The sequence below is a fragment of the Sceloporus occidentalis genome, unplaced genomic scaffold (assembly GCF_023333645.1).
Source record: "Sceloporus occidentalis isolate IW3139 unplaced genomic scaffold, rSceOcc1.0.p SCAF_5, whole genome shotgun sequence".
Taxonomy (NCBI): Eukaryota; Metazoa; Chordata; class Lepidosauria; order Squamata; family Phrynosomatidae; genus Sceloporus; species Sceloporus occidentalis.
Genome location: NW_028316985.1, coordinates 114,561,281 through 114,580,986, shown reverse-complemented (window position 1 = coordinate 114,580,986; position 19,706 = coordinate 114,561,281). Strand labels below are relative to the sequence as shown.

At 39.6% G+C, this 19,706-nt stretch overlaps 1 protein-coding gene across 10 annotated transcripts in view; it reads right to left on the bottom strand.

Annotated features, from left to right (window-relative positions):
* The window catches only part of LIMCH1 (LIM and calponin homology domains 1), a 240,122-nt gene that overhangs the window by 63,317 nt on the left and 157,099 nt on the right, over positions 1 to 19,706 (bottom strand). For all 10 annotated transcript variants that reach the window (XM_089525164.1, XM_089525162.1, XM_089525160.1 and 7 more), the window contains 4 exons: positions 14,730 to 14,840; positions 7,069 to 7,264; positions 3,107 to 3,356; positions 1,799 to 2,080 (listed from right to left, as the gene is read on the bottom strand). In XM_089525164.1, the coding sequence (XP_089381290.1) occupies positions 1,799 to 2,080; positions 3,107 to 3,356; positions 7,069 to 7,264; positions 14,730 to 14,840 (839 nt within the window). The remainder of the gene's footprint in view (positions 1 to 1,798; positions 2,081 to 3,106; positions 3,357 to 7,068; positions 7,265 to 14,729; positions 14,841 to 19,706) is intronic.

The window sequence follows — 19,706 nt, the reverse complement described above, 5'->3', positions numbered from 1 at the left end:
ATACATAATGAGATATCTTAGAGATGGGACCCAAGTCTAAATATGCAATCCATTTATGTTTGGTATACACGTATACACATAACCTGAAGTTAATTTTATACATAATATTTTAAACAATCTGTACCTTATTTTCAGTACATCTGCATCTGTACCAAACATGAAATGCATCATCAGATATTGCACAAAGAATATACTCCTAATGATAATATGAATACTGTACCTCTAATGGGCATTCCCTCACACCATCTCACTAGCTTCGTCATATCCTGTACCAGATGGTACATAAACAAACTTATCAATTTGTATGAGTTTCAAACAGTTACAAATAAGCTAGACTTTTCAAATGTAAAAAAATAAACAGAAATCATAAATCAACCCATATCCTTTAACCTTATAAGATTAGCCTACAGTACTTAATCTATAATTCTGAAACAAGGTATGCTACCACCAGGGAATGAATTTTAACTGTGCGAGGCCTAGTTAGTAATTATGCATGTTGGGTAAGGATACCAGACACACATTAACATGACCATCTAGAATAGGTCATGATAACTGGAAACAGCTCCTGTTATCTGGTTGCATGACATGCAATACCTGCTGGAATTCACTCTTCTACACAATCAATAAAGGTCCAGAAGATGGGGATGGAAGCATCATCCTCCCACTTCTATAAGAAGCAGCCAGGTCTCCCAGAATATGGGAAACTTCCTGGATATCATAAGATTTAAGGTGCACATAACACAACCGCCAGGCTTCCTGGCCATTGCTAGACAAGGAATATATAGATAGTCATGATGATCATGACATCCTCAATGACCAGGTCTTCTCTGATACTAAAGACAAGGCAGTCTGTATAATAGCTTTTCTCATGCTGACTAGTCCTGTGCTACTCAGGTTGGCAGCCTACAGGCAGCCTTTGTTCTGTAAACTATCACCCCTCCAGTGACCAGTTTCCAGGAAACAATGTGAATACAACAATAATATGGCATAAATCTAGTCTTTTGTGCACTGGAAAAAATTGCCAGTCAGCCGCATCAGATAGTTTAAGAAGCACTGGCCTAGCCTCTTTGTTAGGTGAACTATGGCAGAGTAGAGACTGATCAGTACATAGTGAGTAGCTATTAAGAATGGATCTATTCTAATTCTAACTTTACAGTCAGGCATTTGGCTCTACCATAATCAGAAGATTCCACCATGAGCGTGGTATCAGAGAAATTTGTGACAAGCATGGCCATGCCAAATCCTTTAGCAAAATGACATATAAGAATGCCCTCCCACCCCATATTTACTCATTCCAATTGCTCTTTTGTTAACTGTTCATAATCACTAAGGCTGTGAGAAAATGTTAAACCCCAAATCAGTGTCCACCTTCTTCTTCTTAATCACAATGGTGTTTGCATGCTTGGGCAGTGTATTTCCACAATTTGCGTTTTAAATTAGTCAATGCAACTACACACCACAGATCCGTTTAATACAAATGAAAGCACAGTCCAGTCAACGCAAGGAAACTGGAGATTTAGAAGTTGTTAAGCGATCACAACACTTAGAAAGTAAAACTGTTTTTCAGTCAAGATAAATAGTAATGTAACTACTTTTTTGCAACACACACATTGACAACATGACAATACACATCTCCTCAATTCCAAACGTTCTTTTTTAACGTTTGTAACAAATTGTAGACAGAAAATTACATTTATTAGGCTATTAAAAAGTGTTAAGAGGGTTACACCAAATTGAAAAGAACAAATGCTCAAAGCATGATGCATGTGCACACCAAGTCCCACGGCATGCAGCTAACCTGCTGCCATAGCGCTGTGCTGCTGGCATGATCTTAATACCAGCCTGCTCAAGCCTTCTTAACTTCCTGATCTCCTGAGGATCTTTTTCATTATTTCTGGGCCCTGCTGTTTTGTTTGCAGAATGTGTAGGAGACTGATGTAAGGGATCTTCTTGAGCCATATCTGTCTGAGCAGGCTTCACCAGAGGAGTTGCAGTGGAATCGGTGCAGCCCAAGAAGTCCTCTTCAGATCGTACCAGTACCTCGCTTTGCTCTTCTTCTATGGTTTCAGGATGGGTTTTGCTATTGTTATATAGGGCAGACAATTACAAAACATGTTTCCATTTCCTGAGCTGCTGCTACTTCTGATGGTGCAGAGCAGATCATTATTTCCAGCATCAATTTAAAATGAAACCTAGGCAATTGTAGTTGATTTCATGTGCATGTATTAAAGAAAAAGAGCAGTCCTACTACTTTGATGTACAGATGTGGCCTGAAAGAGGTTGCATTCACATTTTATGCACATGGACAGGTCAGATTTGGTCCAGAGTTGGTGCCTCTGTTAAAATTAATTCCCATCAAAATCAGTATGTTCAATGGGAAATAAATTCAACTTAATCTGAATATACTGGTAATTCATTTTACCTAGATTTAACCATGTTGATGTCAAAAGACTTTTAAAAATGCAGACCACCTTGAGGAAGACATGCCTTCAGTGTGTTTTAAATAGTCCAAAAGTCTCCATGTCCCTGTGGATGTTTACATACCAGTCCTATTCTGTCTTCCTCTTTTATGCAGTTCCAGTTGTGTGAGGAGGTGTGCATACTGGGGACACTTTCTGTTGTATTCCTGAAAGCCTGTTTTTACAAGCCTTCTGGACATATGGCTGGGTTACTGTGGCAGTTACTCTGCTATATGTATGGAAGGATGGAGGGATTTGAGGAGACAAAGCATACAAATGAGGACAACATTCACAGAATTTTAGAATATTGGCACCAATTCTCTGGTTTCAGCTAAGTTGCACTGTAGTGGCATAAAATAAAATTATTTTGTTAAATTAAAAGAAGCTGAAAACACCATATAAGTATCGTAACATTCACTGAGAAATTCTCTAGCAATGTTTCTATAAATCAGGCCTAGCATTGTTGTTTCCATAATGTTCCAAGGCAAGCTTCACACCATACAATTGTTGTCTAGCACATAAGCAAGCAAGAATAAGACAAATCAGAACCATGTACTGGCCATGTGTGACCGAGGGATGCATTTGTCAGCTGGAGGTGCCTTGGCGGAACAGGATTTGATACTCTGAGGATATTGCCAAGACCTTACCTGAAAGGTCTCTCTCCTAATGGTGAAGTAGCAGTACTCCAACTTTTTCTGTACTCCTCACGTTCAGCTTTCTTCTTCCTGAGAGGAGCCGGAATATAGGCAGTCTGGTTATTCTTATTGGGGAGGTATTGGTTAAAAGGCACAACTGATTTGGGTTCTCCGTAGGATGTCCGCCTTGCAGACATATCGTCCTTTTTCACATCTGGCAACTTTCGATGTGGCAAATCAGATTCAGAATCACTTCCTCTCCCTGTATGAAAGAAAACCACACCAATCAGTTTAAACATTTCATTGTAACGATTCTCATTATGACACACTTTGATTTGAGGGGGTACAGGCATCTCCAGTCCCTTATGTAAACATATGGCCTGCAGCCTCAGAGTTGGAGATGTGAATCATATTCAGTTTTTCTCCTTCTTAATGAGAAAGGCTGCCTTAACTCCTCTGTTTGTGAGATTTCTCACAGATTTTGTCCTTGATTTAAAGCAAAATGATCAAGGCTTGGTGGGATGGTTTGCTGATTTACACACAACACTTATTTTGCACAAAACACTGTATTTTGGCATGAAATGTTTTATAAGTAATTTTAAATTAATTGCTAGCTCCATCATGTCTTGGCCCAATGTTTGGTAAAAGACCCTTCCTATATTCAAACTACCATTGTTCTGTCCTCTGAGGGGGAGAAGAGCAACCAGAACCTGCTGTATCTGACCAATCTTGCCCATTGTCATCCCTCTTCCTTATGTGTCACATCTTCTTTAAAGTGTAAGCCTGAGGGCAAGGAACTATCAAATTAATGAGTTATAAACCACCATGAGGGCCTTTTTGAAGGGTGGAATACACATAATCTAAAATAAAATTTAAAAATACATTCTGCACTTATTTTATTTTTGCACACAATGTTCACAAAAACCTACCTGAATATAAATAAGTTATTGAAAAATATGCCAAAGATTTTATAATCTTATCCAGCAAAGAGAAAAAAAAAACTGACATTTTTTTTGTTCTCCTATGCAAAAATGAAATAAGGAGTCCTTCCTCGGAGTACCAGCCACACATTAACATGACCATCTAGAATAGGGTTTTTAGAATAAAAACTGGAAACAGCTTCTGTTATCTGGTTGCATGAGAAGCAAGACCTGCTAGAATTCATTCTTGTACATAATCAATAAAGGTATAGGAGATTTGGGGAAGTTACACTATCTCAGCTTCAGGGAAAGGGAATGGCAAATCTCCACTGGAAAATCTTTCCAAGAAATACCTATGACAGATTTGCCTTAGGGTTGCCATAACTCAGAAACAACTTGAAGGCACACAACAAACCCTTCTCCAATTTTCTATCTGGCAATCTAGAAATGCTTTATAAATTCTATCAGCAAAGGAAACAAACAATTTCAATTTCAACTGGTATTTAACATGGACTGCACAGCATATTCTGCTTTAAGATTCACATGGTGATTTCCCCATGTCACAATATTTTATTTATTGATTTGTTTGTTTGCTGTCTTTGTGAATTTTGTATTTGTATCTGTGGCATGGTACAGATGGGCCCAAAAGGACACCCCGTGCTAAAGTTGCCTCAGGGCGCACACCCCACAATGCTAGCACGTGACAAGGGCGTAAAAATGGGGGCACCCTGTATATATGGGCGCCACTATTGTTACATAAGTACCACGCAGTGTCCACACAGCACCGTGAGGCGCTTACCTAACAAGTGCACCAGTGGCACACTCGTTATGCCACCCCTACAGCGTAAAAAGAACCAGCCATGCGGTTTGGTGGCTGCGGCTTCCCTCCGGTGGAAAAACAGGTGCCAGCAGGCCACTGTTTTTCAGTGGTCTGTACCGTGCCTATGATATAAGAGCTAGGATTTTGTTTCATGTAAGTTGTTACCAACACTGGGCTATCCCCCGAGGACAGGCAATCAGATACTGTGCAGAGTGAACATAAATTAGATATTTTGTAAAGAACCACCTATTAAGATCTGTACATGTGATAATGATAAGAGAAACAACAAGGGTATATCTCAAATAGTTGTTCCTGGACTCTAACTCCTATTAACTCAACCAACATAATGGTGACAGTCAAATGGAGCTGCCCTCCAACCACACTGGGGCAGCCCCAAGTTTGATCTCCACTTTATTATCTTTACCACTATAATTTTTAACTCAAGTTCAGAGCTACAAGAACTATTACTCACGCAACTGATCCATATAGCTCTTTGTGAGTTTAATATTTTTGATGTATTAGGCAAAACCTTCAGTGAACAACTATACTGCAGACACAGTTATTTGAGAACCTAAGAACTGCCTTGCTGGGTTAGAGCAAAACCTTTCTTTCTTCCAGCAGTTTAAGTAACAGTTAGCCAGATGCTTCTGGAAGCTCACACACAAGGCATGTGAAAGTGGTGGTCATCCATCTTTCGTTATCTTTATATCTGCTGTTCAGAGGAATACTTTCTCTGAAGATGAAAAACCCCTGGCTAATTGCCACTGTTATACCGTTCTTCCATGCATTTGCTAATCCTTTTTGAAAAGCCATCAAAGCTAGCAGTGAACCTGTAGTCAATTAACGTAACTGGATGATCCCAAGTTCAAGTGATATTATGAGAGAAGGAGAAAGAAGATGTCTGTAGGACCCACAAGTTGAACTCATCAAAACTGGCACTACAGTTTCTTTACTACTGGTATATAGGTCTAACAAGGTCTAACAAAACATTCAGTATGGATGGGGAAAATCAAGATTCAAACTGCCATTTGAACTGCATATGAATCCTTCCTAGGAGCCTGGGAGAGTACTTGCTCTATTGAGATGTTCAAGATTGGATAAATATGAATACTTAAGCACTAGGCCTTTTTTTGTCACTTTCTCTGTGTGGAAAATGGCACACACTCCTCTTTGGAGAACAGAGCATTTTCTATAAGTGCAGACTCTGAACACAGTTGGAAACCTTGATTTTTATTCCAGGACTTTTCCTTTTCAGACTGCCATACTCCACACACTTAAAGTGACAAGGGAGGGTGCATAGCTAGACTAGTTTCTTACCAAACATGTTCAGGTTAACCCTGTCTTGGAATGACTGAATAAGACTATGCTCTCTCAGCTTAACTGTCCTCATAGCACTGTTGTAATGACAAAAAGGAAACAAGCCCCCATATATGCCAACTTGGGCTCTGGGAGGAATAACAGGATAACACCATAATTTAGTATAGCTTAAAGTCCATTAAACTAGAAATTTCAAGCATGTTTGACTGCATTCTGTTATAGATGATAGTTATACAAATTAAGTAGCTTCATTTTTTTTGCAAAGAAAACATTTTTTCCTTCAAAATTTTTCAAATCCAATCCAAGAGAACAGAAGGCTAAGAGAGAAAGAAAGGCAGTCTCCTTGGGAAAAGACATTTCCAATATTACTACTCTACTATTGCCAAGAAAGGCTGACCAACAGTATTTTCTGCCAGCTATTTTAAAATTAAGAACAAATTTTCTTCACACCATACATGAAGGCTGCCCAATTTACTACTTAAGAGATGGCTCCTCTTTCTATACATTCCAAGCAGTGGAATGTTTTCCCCATTGCTGTTACTGCTTGGTCTCACTTTATTAGTTAAGCCAATGTCTGTCCAATATCTCCTTACACTTCAGACTCAAGAAGCATGAAGCATCATCTCATAAATTACTATTGCTATGATGTAATTTCTCCCACCGTAGCCTGAAACTGCAAGTGAGGAAAGAGATTGGCTGCAGCAGGAGCATAACTATCTAAAGAACTCTTTTAAGCCATAAATCAGCATTCAGAACAAGCTCCTTTCCAGCTTCATGGGATTAGCAAGGCACATCACGTTTCTGACAACTGAAGCCAGCTTTTTGAGTGGCAGCACCACATCAGCCTTTTTACACCAAAAAAAAAAAAAAAAAATTGTGTCTCACATTCAATAGGAGCCCTGGGGAGCCTAGCTTACCATCACTGCTTCCTCTTAGCACCACATCTGGAGACGGCGTCTGCTGAGAGCGGGAACCAAAGGAATCAAGGCTGTCAAAAGAATCATCTCTGCCATGGCGAGGAGGAGATAAAGAATCGCTGCGTTCTGAGTCCCAACAGTCTACATAGCCACTGTCACGGATACTGCGTTTGGGGCTCTCAACATCTTCAGTGTCCTAACATGGAACAGGGAAAGAGAGTCTTTAAATAAATCTGCTTACACAAAGCAGCAGAACTTTCTTTTCACCTAGTACATGTGCTGCTATGGCTGGAGACAGACAAAATATTGTTCTAAAAGAGAACCGAAAATAATACGATGGAGAATCCATTCCCTTGATGTTCATATATACCACAGATATATTTGGTCATATAGGTTTTTCAGGTTTTTGAAACACTGCAACAACCTAGCGAGCTCAAAGGACATAATAAACTTGTATATCCACTATGGGAAGCAGTGCTTCTGTCAAGAGTACTCTCAAATCTTCTTTAAAAATGACACAGTCTCCTTCTGTTTATTACAGGAGACAGTAGGGTGAATATGCACATCACAGTGAATAGGCAATGATGCCATTTTAATATCAACTTCAATTTCTATTACAAAAACAAAAAATGCTTTCCACTAATCTGTCAACCTTTCCTCATTCCCCCAGTCAAAGTATGCTCTCTTTAGACTAGGGAAAGACTGCTGCAGAATGCAAAATGAGATACACAATAAATTACGAAGAGCAAACATACACACCAGTTTTAGACAGGCAGCTAGAATTAAAATCAAAATAAGTAGCTTTACAAAAAAGTTCTACTATTAGTTCATTGCAGTAAGGAGTCCAGTGGCATGGGAAAAGAATAACCCTTTCATGTGTGGCAGAAGTTTTATAAACTCAAGCCCTCTCCATTCAGACTGAGGTTACACATACCCAATAGTCAGAAAATAATAATAGTAATAATCAACCTGAAACATGGCTGGTTCTTCATCCATATCCTTATTATACGGGCCATTGTCCATGTCATTCAGGCAAAGACAACTTGGGTTCACATTAAGAGGCAAGGCATGCCTAACCTCACCAAACAGATCTCGTCGACCTAGGCTCTTGTCTCAGGGTGGGACATTAGCAGAGTGAATTTGCTGTTTCTGCTTTCAGCTCAGTCAGAGCAACAAAGCTGTGAGTTCCAGCCTGCAAGCAGCCTCTTTCTACCTCCAGGAGAAATTCCAGTTATGAAAGAGTGGATGTCTTTCTTCCCAGAAGCAGTCAGCAATGAAAAGAGAAGGGGGGAAAATATGCAAAACACTTTTCCTGATGCCTCTGAAGAATTCAGTCTTGCTCTTTGCTTGTTGCCAGCTCCTGGCTCTGGGGGATATGAAAGCACTTGTAGCTGACCCACATGTTCAGAGCAGTGAGAACAATGGCTGTCTTTGACAGCCTGACGATTATAAATTCTTTCCAGTGCAAGCTGCACATACTAAAACACTAAAAAGCTGTAGAAGAGGGAAAAGGTCAGTGGAAGCCATCCTGAAGCCTCCTTGCATTATTAGAATATCACCCCTTGTTTTGGCCAGTATCTTCTCATCAGTTACAACAGAGTGGGGCCAAGGCAAACAAATATAAATCCCTTCACTGAAAGCCCAACGTTTTGAAGTTTTTCCCCCATTCTCACACACACACACACACACACACACACCATACAGACAATATTATCACTCTCATGTATCATAATCCTGAAAAGCCCAGGATGAAGAATGCTTCAACATTTTAAAATGTTAAAAAGCTGCTAATAGAAGACAACATATATTTTGTGTTGCATTCAGAAGTATCTGTCTATTATTCTCCATTTACTTCACATTTTTATATCTACATCAAACTCTGAAAACTATCGCACACTGACATCTACAATCAAAGTTCAATTTAACCTGTAGATGTACAGTGATAGGTACATTCTTCAGCTCCAGCTGTCAAAGAGTCATGATTGGTAACGACACACTGGATTCTCACTACCTTATGCAAGAAAATGGACCTTAGCATCAACTGTGGATATAAGAAACCCAGGTTTAAATCTTTATAGATGTATGAAGATGTTTCCTATATTGCAGACATGCAAACTGAAGTTTTCCACTGGTGTATTCTGGACAAGGAACTACTAGCTGACTGACGAGAACAGCATGGTACAGTGGGATCTCAGTATCCATGGACTTGCCATCTGCGGATTTGATCATCCATGGACAGCATACCTGCACTGTCCCCAATGGCGGCATGTGCATACAGCCACGCCGCCATTGGAGACAACTGTATTGAAGTCCTCCCTCCCTCCCACTTCAAGATTTCTGCCCCAGGCTTGGTTTTGAGGGTGGTTTGGAGGCACAGGCTGGAGCCCTGTTGGCCAGAGGGAGCTAGAGCCAGAGTTGGAGCCAGGGTTTGGGCCAACACCCAGGAGATAACCTACAAACTCCGAGATCCAAGCCCTAGTGTCAGCTCTGGCCTCCTCTGGCCGACAGGGCTCCAGTCTCTGCCCCTGAAGTCAAGCCCAAGGCAGAAGCCTCAGAGGGGGAGGGAGGAGGAAGGAAGGAAGACTTCAGTCCCGTTGTTCCCAATGGTGGTGCGGCTGTGTGACCATACCGCCATTGGGGGTCAATGGAACTTGAGCATCTGTGGGTTTTGGTATCTGCAGGGGGGGGGGGGTGTCTGGAAGGGATCCCCCACAGATACCAAAGGTTGACTATACATTTATATGCAGACATGTGTTCCTTATAATTTCTACTTTAGGTTTTAAAGTATACACTTTTTAAAAATCTCAGCTATACATTATACACACACAAAAGTAAGGTGTCTGCTGTCTGGTGGATTTGTGGAGAGGATGAGAAGGAAAGGTGGAGGAATAGATAGGCCAGTGAGAAATAAAAAGGAGGGTGAGGAGAGAAAGAGGACATTCAAAGGCAGAGCTTGGAAACATTATCATTGGTGCTACACAGGTAACATTAAATCCTTAATTAAAGCTAAACTGTTAAGAAAGCTTTATTAATATAATATAATTTAATTGATTCATAAAAATGGGAAGGCAACACTGGAGGTGGAAAGTTTCATTGGCCTCTTATGGGACATTTGCTTTTTAACTTTTGGGGAAACATTTTTCACTAAGAAGGCCTCCTTATGCCCCACAGAGGTCATGAGAGAAAATGTTCTATAGTGGTAGTTTCCACTACAGCAGATCCATTTAATTAATGGGATTTATCAGTATGCGACCTTTGAGACTACATCACCTTTGAAACTAATTGATAAGCTTTTGTTGACTTGGTCTACTTGCTCAGATGCATGGTGTGAACTGGTGGCCAGGAAGGACCTTTGTAATCAGACTGTATGAATAGCCATAGAAATACAAAACTTGTGGGAATGATGATTACTAATCAACAAGTGATTCACTGGGTCTATTCCAGCTGGGATTACCAATAAGATTCAGGCCAGTTTTGCTACAGTTTTGTGCCTCTCTGACCCTCTTAGTCTAGTAGAGGTCCTTTGTTTTCAACCAGTAAGTAAACTGGAAGTCAACCTCTGGCCAACTTAGAGTTGCAGGGGGTGCTCTGGGGGACTAAAAATGGCCTTGTCAGTGGGGAATGATCCTTTCCCACCCATGCACCACAATACTGAATTAAAAACATGGCTGAAAATTACTAAAAGGAGCACTGGTGACACAGTGTTTAAATGCCAGTACTACAGCCATTCACAGCCACAAGGTTGTGAGTTTGATCCCAGGGAGGACTCCGTGGTCCATTCAGCCTTCTATCCTTCCATAGGTTGGTAAAATGAGTACCCAGTTTGTGGGGCAAAAAGTATAGAAATATACTTGCAATTGCTATTGTATAAAAGATTCAACAGTGAGATAGCAAAACTCATAAATCAAAAGGAATGTTGTTCGCATTTAATGATGAAAATAACAAATTTTGAAATCAATAAAAATGTTAACAAATTAGGTATAATATATAGTTTGTAATGGATTTCTAATTCATGTGAAGCTGGATATTTCTACTATTTTCTTAAAGGTAGGCAGTATTATTATCCCTGTATTGTTCAGATAGGGCCAAGTTGAGCTTTCCAAAACTCACTAATGAATGGAAAGGTTCAAACCAGGAACTTCCTGGTTTGTAGCTTAGTAGACTCCTTGCAACTGCAGCACACCAGACAAATCACAGGAACAATGGCAAAAATGCCACTAAAACAAGCAGCTGAGGAAAAATAGCACAGAAACTGACAAGAGCTTCAAATGCCCAAAGTTCAAATGCCCTACAGACTTCCTAGTGAGAAAAATTAATTAGGGTTACTAAAGAGCTTGATGCCAAAAGTACCATAGCGTGCTTAAAGCCGGTTCCTTAAGGTTCCCTAAGGCCAAGCTGTAAGGTGAAATAAAGCCACCGTCTTAAAGGAAATTAAAATAATTTAATAAGGAAAGCTGGCCTGTCTTTTTTGGTGCTCCCTCCAAGTTCTGTTTAACAATGGCAACACCAGTGCAACTATTAAAGAACTAATAAGTCTTGACGTGTCTCTTCCAAGAAAATAGAAGGAATTGTTAAATGAAATTGATTATTAAGTTAATGTATCCACATTGTTCATTCACTAGATTGGCTCTTGGCAAAAAGGCAGTGATGATTTACAGAAGATGCCATGTTGTTTGTAATTTATTTGCCATATTTGGCTTTTCACAAGCAGTGAAAGCCCTGGACTTACACAGGCCTGTACAGTCAAGCAAATCAGAGATAACCTGGTTATTAACGGTTCAGGACATCTTTGCAAGTTCATGTCTTCTTTTTATTCCTTTATGTGTTTATATGTGTGCGTTTCTGTGTTTTTAATTGTGTTTTGTACAATTAAACAATTGTGTTTTCCACCTCAAGTCTCGAGGAGAGGTGGGAAATAACAACAATAACAACTATAATATCCACCCTCCCCAAGCCTCTCTTAAGGCAAGGCTAGGGAACCTTAAGATGTCCATATGTTTTTGGACTGTAACTCCCACAATTGCCTGCCATTAGCTACTCTGGCCAGGGCTTCTTTCCACAGAAAGTCCGATCCTGGATATACAAACAAATCTTGCTTGTGATGAGTTACCCTACTCTGGCTACTTGTAGAATTAGCAGTGAAAGCTAGCTATCCACTTTGAGAAGCTGCGATACATACAAATTTAACACAAAGAGCTAGTGTGGTATAGTGGTAAAAGTGCTGGAAGGGACATGGGAGATCCAGGTTCAAGTCCCTAATGAGCCAGGAAAATCACTAGATGTTCAGCTAACTAATTTCTCCCTGTTTGCCTAACCCAACTCACAAGTGGATGTGTATCTTTGGGGGAGTGGTGTTAGGATGCTACACTGGGAAGGAGGTAAGCTATGGTGCCTTGAATTTATTGGAAAGAAAGGCAGGAGAGTGATTGGAGTTTAGCACATGGGAGGTTAAGTGCCTAAATCCTGTGCAAAAAGTTTTCACACTCATTTTGTGGGATTTTTTTCACTTTCTGTATGCGTTAATATGCAATGTCATTTGAAAATGATCTCGCTTTTGTGGGATTTCCCTGTTTTAAATCCTGTTTGTGCACAGGAAAAAACCCATGTGATAAACTCCATTAAGAAAGAAAGAAAGAAAGAAAGAAAGAAAGAAAGAAAGTAAGTAAGTCAGGTACTGTGTAACATTAAAATGTACAGTATCCATTAGCAGAACTGTCTCAGATCCCTAGACCCCAAATTCAATCCTTATTCAGTAATAAAAAGACCACTCTTTGTTCACCCCATACCTCCTCCAACCATACTGAGATCTTTCCACAATTCTCTGCAGTTCCACATCTTGCATACCAATAGAATACATTTAATCCTTTGGCCAATTGCCAGGTTTGGAAGTTTGGCTATCATGGAAAAATTCAGCAGCAAGAGAAATAAAAATCAAATCAACTATTCCCTAGGACAACAACTGTTTTTCATGCAGAGAAATATTTCAAAAGTACAAAACTGGGTTGGTCTTTTTAAAAAACAAAAACAAAAACAAACTACATTCAAACATTTGAATGAATGACTGAATGAATGATGAATGAATGAACGAATGAGAACAGTAGAGAAAAGCCTTGGTTCTCAGATAGTCATTTTTATAGGTCTGTCATTTAGCAGTTCAGTTTAGCCTGGTTTTGTCTATCATGCCAGTGATTTAAAAGGGCAGGAAAGTACCCAAGTCCATGCCAACTGAGAGCAAATCCAAATTCCCCTCTTCTATGTAATTGAGCCAAATTACATAGACTGTCCACTGTGATCCAGAAAGGAAATAGAGTTGGACACTGGATTTTAATTTCTGCAACAAATAAAATAGAATACTGTCCTTTTTTACCCAGAAACTGGGTGTGAAATATTCTGAACGCTTAAAAAAATGTCTTGCACTTATTCATTATGCAAACAACTATGTGCCTTGTGCTAGTAACCTATTATTACAAACTCATTTCAAACACAAGGTTCAAGCTGAATGCATACATCTGTATTATGACCTTTTTTTTGAACTGATAATCTGTAGCATGGCATTCCGTAAAGCAACAGTTATCACAGCCATCTGGATAAAATCAAGTCTACAGACACACAATAAAAGTAGCCATAATAGAGACACAAAAGACTCCCCCACACACAATTTCCTATATTACAAACATACTGTGGAATGAAGAAAAAATAGCACATTTTTTTTACTGACATATGGATGAATCTCTATTGATGAACTGAATTTTGGGGCCCTATCATGCTTTGACCACCACATTATGGTGTCTGAGAGTGAAATCTCTCCCCCCCTCCCAAACACACACTTGCAATGTTTGACTAACACAAATGGGAACTATGTAAGAGCTCTTCCTTCATTAACATACAATAGTCCCTTGCTTCCATTCCAAGCGGGCATGTCAGTTTCAAAAGCCTAAATCAGCAGAAAAAGTCAGAAAAAGTAAACAGGGCGGCATTTTCTGTCACACCAGGAAAATATAGAAAGTCTCTGATGATGTAAGGACCAGTTGAGATAGAATGATGTATACATGGAAGTGTACCAACTGGAAAGGGATGTGAATCCATTTTTACCAGCAAAAGAAAACAGATGGATGAAGGCCGATGAACCATCTCTCTCTCTCTCTCAGTCTCTCTCACACACAAACAGAGCTTGCCTTCCCACCCTCCAGTTGTGGCTCCTCATCTCTATCCAGTTCCAGCATGAACCTAGTTGGAAGGAAAGCACTGAGACACATAAGCCTATGGAGATAAACAACAGGCAAAGATGCTTAAATAGGTATCCAACTTTTCCTGCACTGCAATCTGCACTTTGAAGAAGCAATGTATTAATTAAGTTTTATTTCAGCAGCAGTTTTATCTGGACAATATATTCATCCCTAGCAAATAAATAAGTAGGGCCGTACCCTGATTTTACTGGAGCGCCGTTGAAAACACTGCTTTAAGGACTATTCTATACTACATTCATATGTTGTTCATATGTGATATGTCATTCCACAGTCGGCATCCATAGGCTTCTGAAGTAGTTCACACAAAAATTTGTTGGATATAAAACCACAATGCTTGGGAGAAACTCAAGCCTTTAATATGCATACACTGATATTTTCTTTTAAATCTGTTATTACTGTTATCTCCAAAAATACCTTTTTCATCTGGGTTAATAATCCTTCAAACTCTTTCAGGTTCAGTGTTGCTCCACTGAAGTAAGTGCTGCTGTTTGCTGTTTTTCCCAACCAATAGATGGTGACTAAAACCTGCAGAATTAAAAAAAAAGTACATGTAAACCACTTGATCAGTTTAGTACAGTAAATGTGCTTAAATCTCTCTCAGTCTTTGTAAATCACATTAAATCATCTGTCACTCATTATTTCAAAGTATGTGGAACATCTAACTGTCATCTAACGGAAGAACATGAATGGTATTAAATATAATAGTGTTGTAAAGACTTTGTAGTCACATAAGCTTGCTGGCATTTTTAATGTAAGCAAAGAAGCAACAACACGGCACATTGTCAAACATTATTCCATAATACTTGAGAAGCCACATAAAGAAGACCTAGCCCAACACCTCCTAAAGAGTCAAAGTTTCAAAAGGCATGAATATTCATAATTGCATTAAAATGGTTTGAATTGTATTTTCACATATTAGTAAAAGTATTGCAATTTGACATGGAATTTCACAGGGATACTGACTGTATGCTAGATATTGTCTGCTGGAGTGAAGGATTAGTATGATTAATATGCCATCCTAAAGTGATTTAGCAACTGCAATTTCTGGATCATAATTTTTGTTTTTTTCAAGTATGCCTCTCAATATCAGTTGCAGGGAAACACAAGTGGCGAGATGCTATTGTATTCATATCCTGCTTCTGAGTTTCCCATAGACATATGTTTGGCCACTGTGTGAACTGAATGCTGGACTGGACAGGCCTTGGGTCTGATCCATCACAGTTGTTTTTACAGTCTTAATCCCAAGGCAGTGTTTATTAGTTAAATAATTACTTAATCAGTTACTGCACTTTTAGGCTTCTCAATAAGCAGCCGTTCTCTTGGCAATGTCCAATATATTAAAAATAAAAACCCACAAATAATGAAATAGAGATTAAGTGCATAATAAAACTAGCAACAAAGAATTAAAACACTTCAAATAATAACTCCAAAGTGAAATCATCAGCAAAACAAAAAACACGCACAACAGCGCTAATATCTAAAACCACTCAAAGCAGCTTCTGAAATGCCTTGGAGAATAAATACCTGGGATAGAAAAGTCTGGCAGCAGCTGAAACTTCCCAGGGAAAAATTCCCCTGATGGGCTGCTACCACTGAATAGGTCTTGCTTCATGTAATTGCCCATCTTGACTAATTTGGGGAGGGTATCTGGCAGAGGAATAGTATTCTTATAGCCCCAGGAGGTAGAGAAAGGAAATTTCCTTTTTGTAGTGTGGCCCAAATCATTGATTACTTTAAAGCAGAGGCAGGGACTATAAGGCTCCCAAGATGTATTTGGATTGTAATTCCCATCAGCCCTAACCAGTAATGATGAGGAATACTGGGACATTCAGTCCAACAACATTTAGAAACTGCAAATCATGACACTTACCCTAAATTTTCAAAGGCCTGCATAAGATAATCTAGGCCTTTCAGATCTTTGCATTGGTCATTTACATTGATGTGTGAAAGCACTCTGCACTACATCCAAGGAAGTGGCTTTATAGCCACAAAGGCTCATGCAAAAAATAAAAACGAACCAGCCTTAAATCTTATACACTAATTTCCCCACTCCCTTCCTCCTTTTTATTCTGCAAGAGGTTAACATTGCTACTTCTATGAAAATCCCATAGTTTGTTTACATCTCAGTATTTATTAAAGAAAATGACCTCCCTGTTCACTTAGTAACTTCAGGTGCATTGCTTGGGATACATTTAGATAAACATCAGGTAACAGACAGGAAACTTCCACTCACAGAAATAAATTTATTATGGGAAGCAATGGAAGACACACCCACATATAATAATGTAAACTGAAAATGTTTCCATAATTCTAATGTTTTGGAAGCCAGCATTTTCATAATGCATTTCCTGATATAACATTTTGATTGGGTGGAAGTTAGTTTGGAGTGTTTTTCCTTCTTGGGTTCTGACAATATTTGAATCATCTTTTGCAATATCATTTTTTCCTTTAAGTATATTCAAAATAACTGTGAATGTTGTTTCAACACTCCCTTCAAAACACTGAAATATAAGACACCCAGAATATCTCAAATGCTTCATTAAAAAACAAAACACACCAACTATCTTTTGTAACTATTCTTTGGCAAGTGCTGGCAAAGAGACAATGTTGTATCAGTACTCAGGGCTGGTCCAGCTAAAGAGACTACAGGGCAATTCCAGAACCGGAGGTGAGCTTTAAAAGGTTGGGTGACAAAAATATTATACAACTTTTCAAGCTATCTAATGTGAGGATGGGCAATCCCTCTGCCCCAGTGTGTCAGGGACTGGTACCATAGTTATGCCTAGTGGCTACAACTATCTTTCTTTCCTGGAAACATGCCACCGACTGGCAATCAATGGCACTGCTGCAGACTACCACTTTGAGTAGCAGGACGTGGCCACTCACATGTGGACATTTCTGCTTGCTGAGTTTGCATATGAGGCTGTGCCTTCAATTCTACTTTTTCAGAATATTATGGCTTCAATCCTAGACACACTTTCTAAAGAGCAAGTCCCACTGAAGTGAATGGGATGTACAGCAAATGTCTGTACATTTGCTTGGAAGAAAGCCTTTTTGAATTCCCTGGTTTACTTAGACCCATATGGGACTGTGTGTTGTGCAGCCTGAGCTTTTGCATTTTATTCAGAAGGAAGGGGCTGTGCAGACAGCCCCTAAGGGGCAGCCTGCGGCCGCCCTTTTACAACAACCACGCACTGCGGACCCGATCTGGCCTGTTTGCAAAGGGCACAATAGCCGCAGAGCTGCAGCTTTATGGTGCTCCTTTGTAACTGCAGCGTGTGGACGCAACGCCAGAGGAGCACTGTGACGCTGTGCACCATGTGTTGTGGCGTCATGCCAGCCTGGAGGTGCAACCAGGGTGTGCGTCATGTAGACGCTACACCCCGACTCTGCACCCAACCCAGCCAAAGATTCCGATATGCACACTAAATTCAATATAGATTACTTCTGAGTAAATATGCAAAGTAAAGGTAGCAAGACTGCAAGTCCATGAATTACTGAGTAAGGACATTAAAGCACACTTGTTCCCCTTTTTACCTGAATGGAAGGCCGTGATCCAAGGCTATGAGTCAGCTCTCTCAACACCATGACCTTGATCATAACTGCCTAGACATAGAGATGCCTCTACAAACAAGACCAAATGTGTAGCTTGGCCTTCACTCTGGAATAAACCATACTAAATTTGTTGGGGCTTATGAGTGAATGAACATTCCTAGGATCAGATACAGTGACTAATAGGCTTTCCAGATTTCCAGGCCTTCACCTCTTCACCAGTATTCAGGGAAAGGGAGAGGAATCTTAGGGTGAGAGAGAGTGGGGCTGTCACATCAGTGTGCTAGCTATCTGCAGACTGGAGTGGCTGTAGCTCACTGTGCCTCATATCATTCAGTGGCAGTGCATGTTTGCAGAGGCACTGACATGGATGTGTGCACATTTCCACTCACTGAATAAGATGGGGCTTGAATGTTAACGTTTCCCCAATCCACTAGGGAGCCAAATCCCCGCAGATGGGAAGAGTCCACTGTACAGTAGCCCTCTGCATCCACACATGCTGCATCCATGAATTTCACCATGCACACCTTGAAAATATCTTTAAAAAAACCAAAAAGCTACCTTTGATTTTGCCATTCTATATAAGGGACATCCTTTTACTAAGACTTGGCACTTGAGAACTCATGAATTTTGGTTTCCATGGGGAGTCCTAGAAACAAACCACAGCAAATACCAAGAGTCTACTGTACATATGTTTTTCTTCTCTGTTAGACTTGGTCTTTTTTTATTTGAATAGTATGCTTTGAGTAACTGTGTCAGATGTTAAACATTTCATGCTTAATATCACCAAAATCTTCCCCTGTAACATCAGTGGTCATCCCCAGGTCAGTCCTGATGCCTGAGAAATGGAGTTGGTGAATGGAGCTCTTGGAGGCCTCTCATTCATAAAATTGCCATAAATAGGGCTGCCATAATTGTCCACTTTTACCAGGGACAAAATGTAGGACAAATTCAAGACCAAACTGTAGGGCAACTGCAGGACAAAACTCAGCTCAAAATGTAGGACATTTAAGGTCCACCATTTTTCTTCAATGTCCTACATTTTGGGCTGAGTTTTGTCCTGCAGTTGTCCTACAGTTTGGTCTTGAATTTGTTCCACTTTTTGTCCCTGGTAAAAGTGGACAATTATGGCAACCCTAGCCATAAATCAAAGCCAATTTAACAGCAATTAATAACAAACAATACAAAATACAATCCAGAATTGCCTCTCCAAAGGGGCATGTTGGATAAAATTGTCAAGCTAATTTCTTTCTTTCTTTCTTTCTTTCTTTTTTAAAGGCAGGAGTAAGCAAAGTAAAAACCTCCAGTTGCATTTGTGGCCTTCATTCAGCTCCTCCAGACTCCCTAAACTGCCTATTTCTCTTTTTCCCATCCTCTGCAAATGGTATCTCCTAGACAAGGCATTTTTACTTATGAATTGTATGTCCAAATGGTTTTTGGACACCGACAAATGATTTAATACAATTAAATTAAATACAATTAAATCAGTGAACTGCCGGATTTCCACTCATTTCAATGTCTTCTACAAGTTACTGCAAACCAAAAACAAAAATAATCCTCAATATTTTATATATTATTCTATTATTCTATTTATAAGACAACTTTCTCTCAGTATGACACACAAGGCAGCCTACAAAGGCTGAAAACAAGAGAAACTAAAAACCTGTTAACACTATTTATATCTTTATATCTGTATATTTTGATGCATATATGCGTATACAATGAACCCTTCCCAACTACAAGGGTTTGGTTTTGAGCCACTCCATAGGTGGCAAAAAATGTCAATGGTCACAACCCATATTATTCAGTGGTGGCAACATGTGTGCAGATGTATCAGCA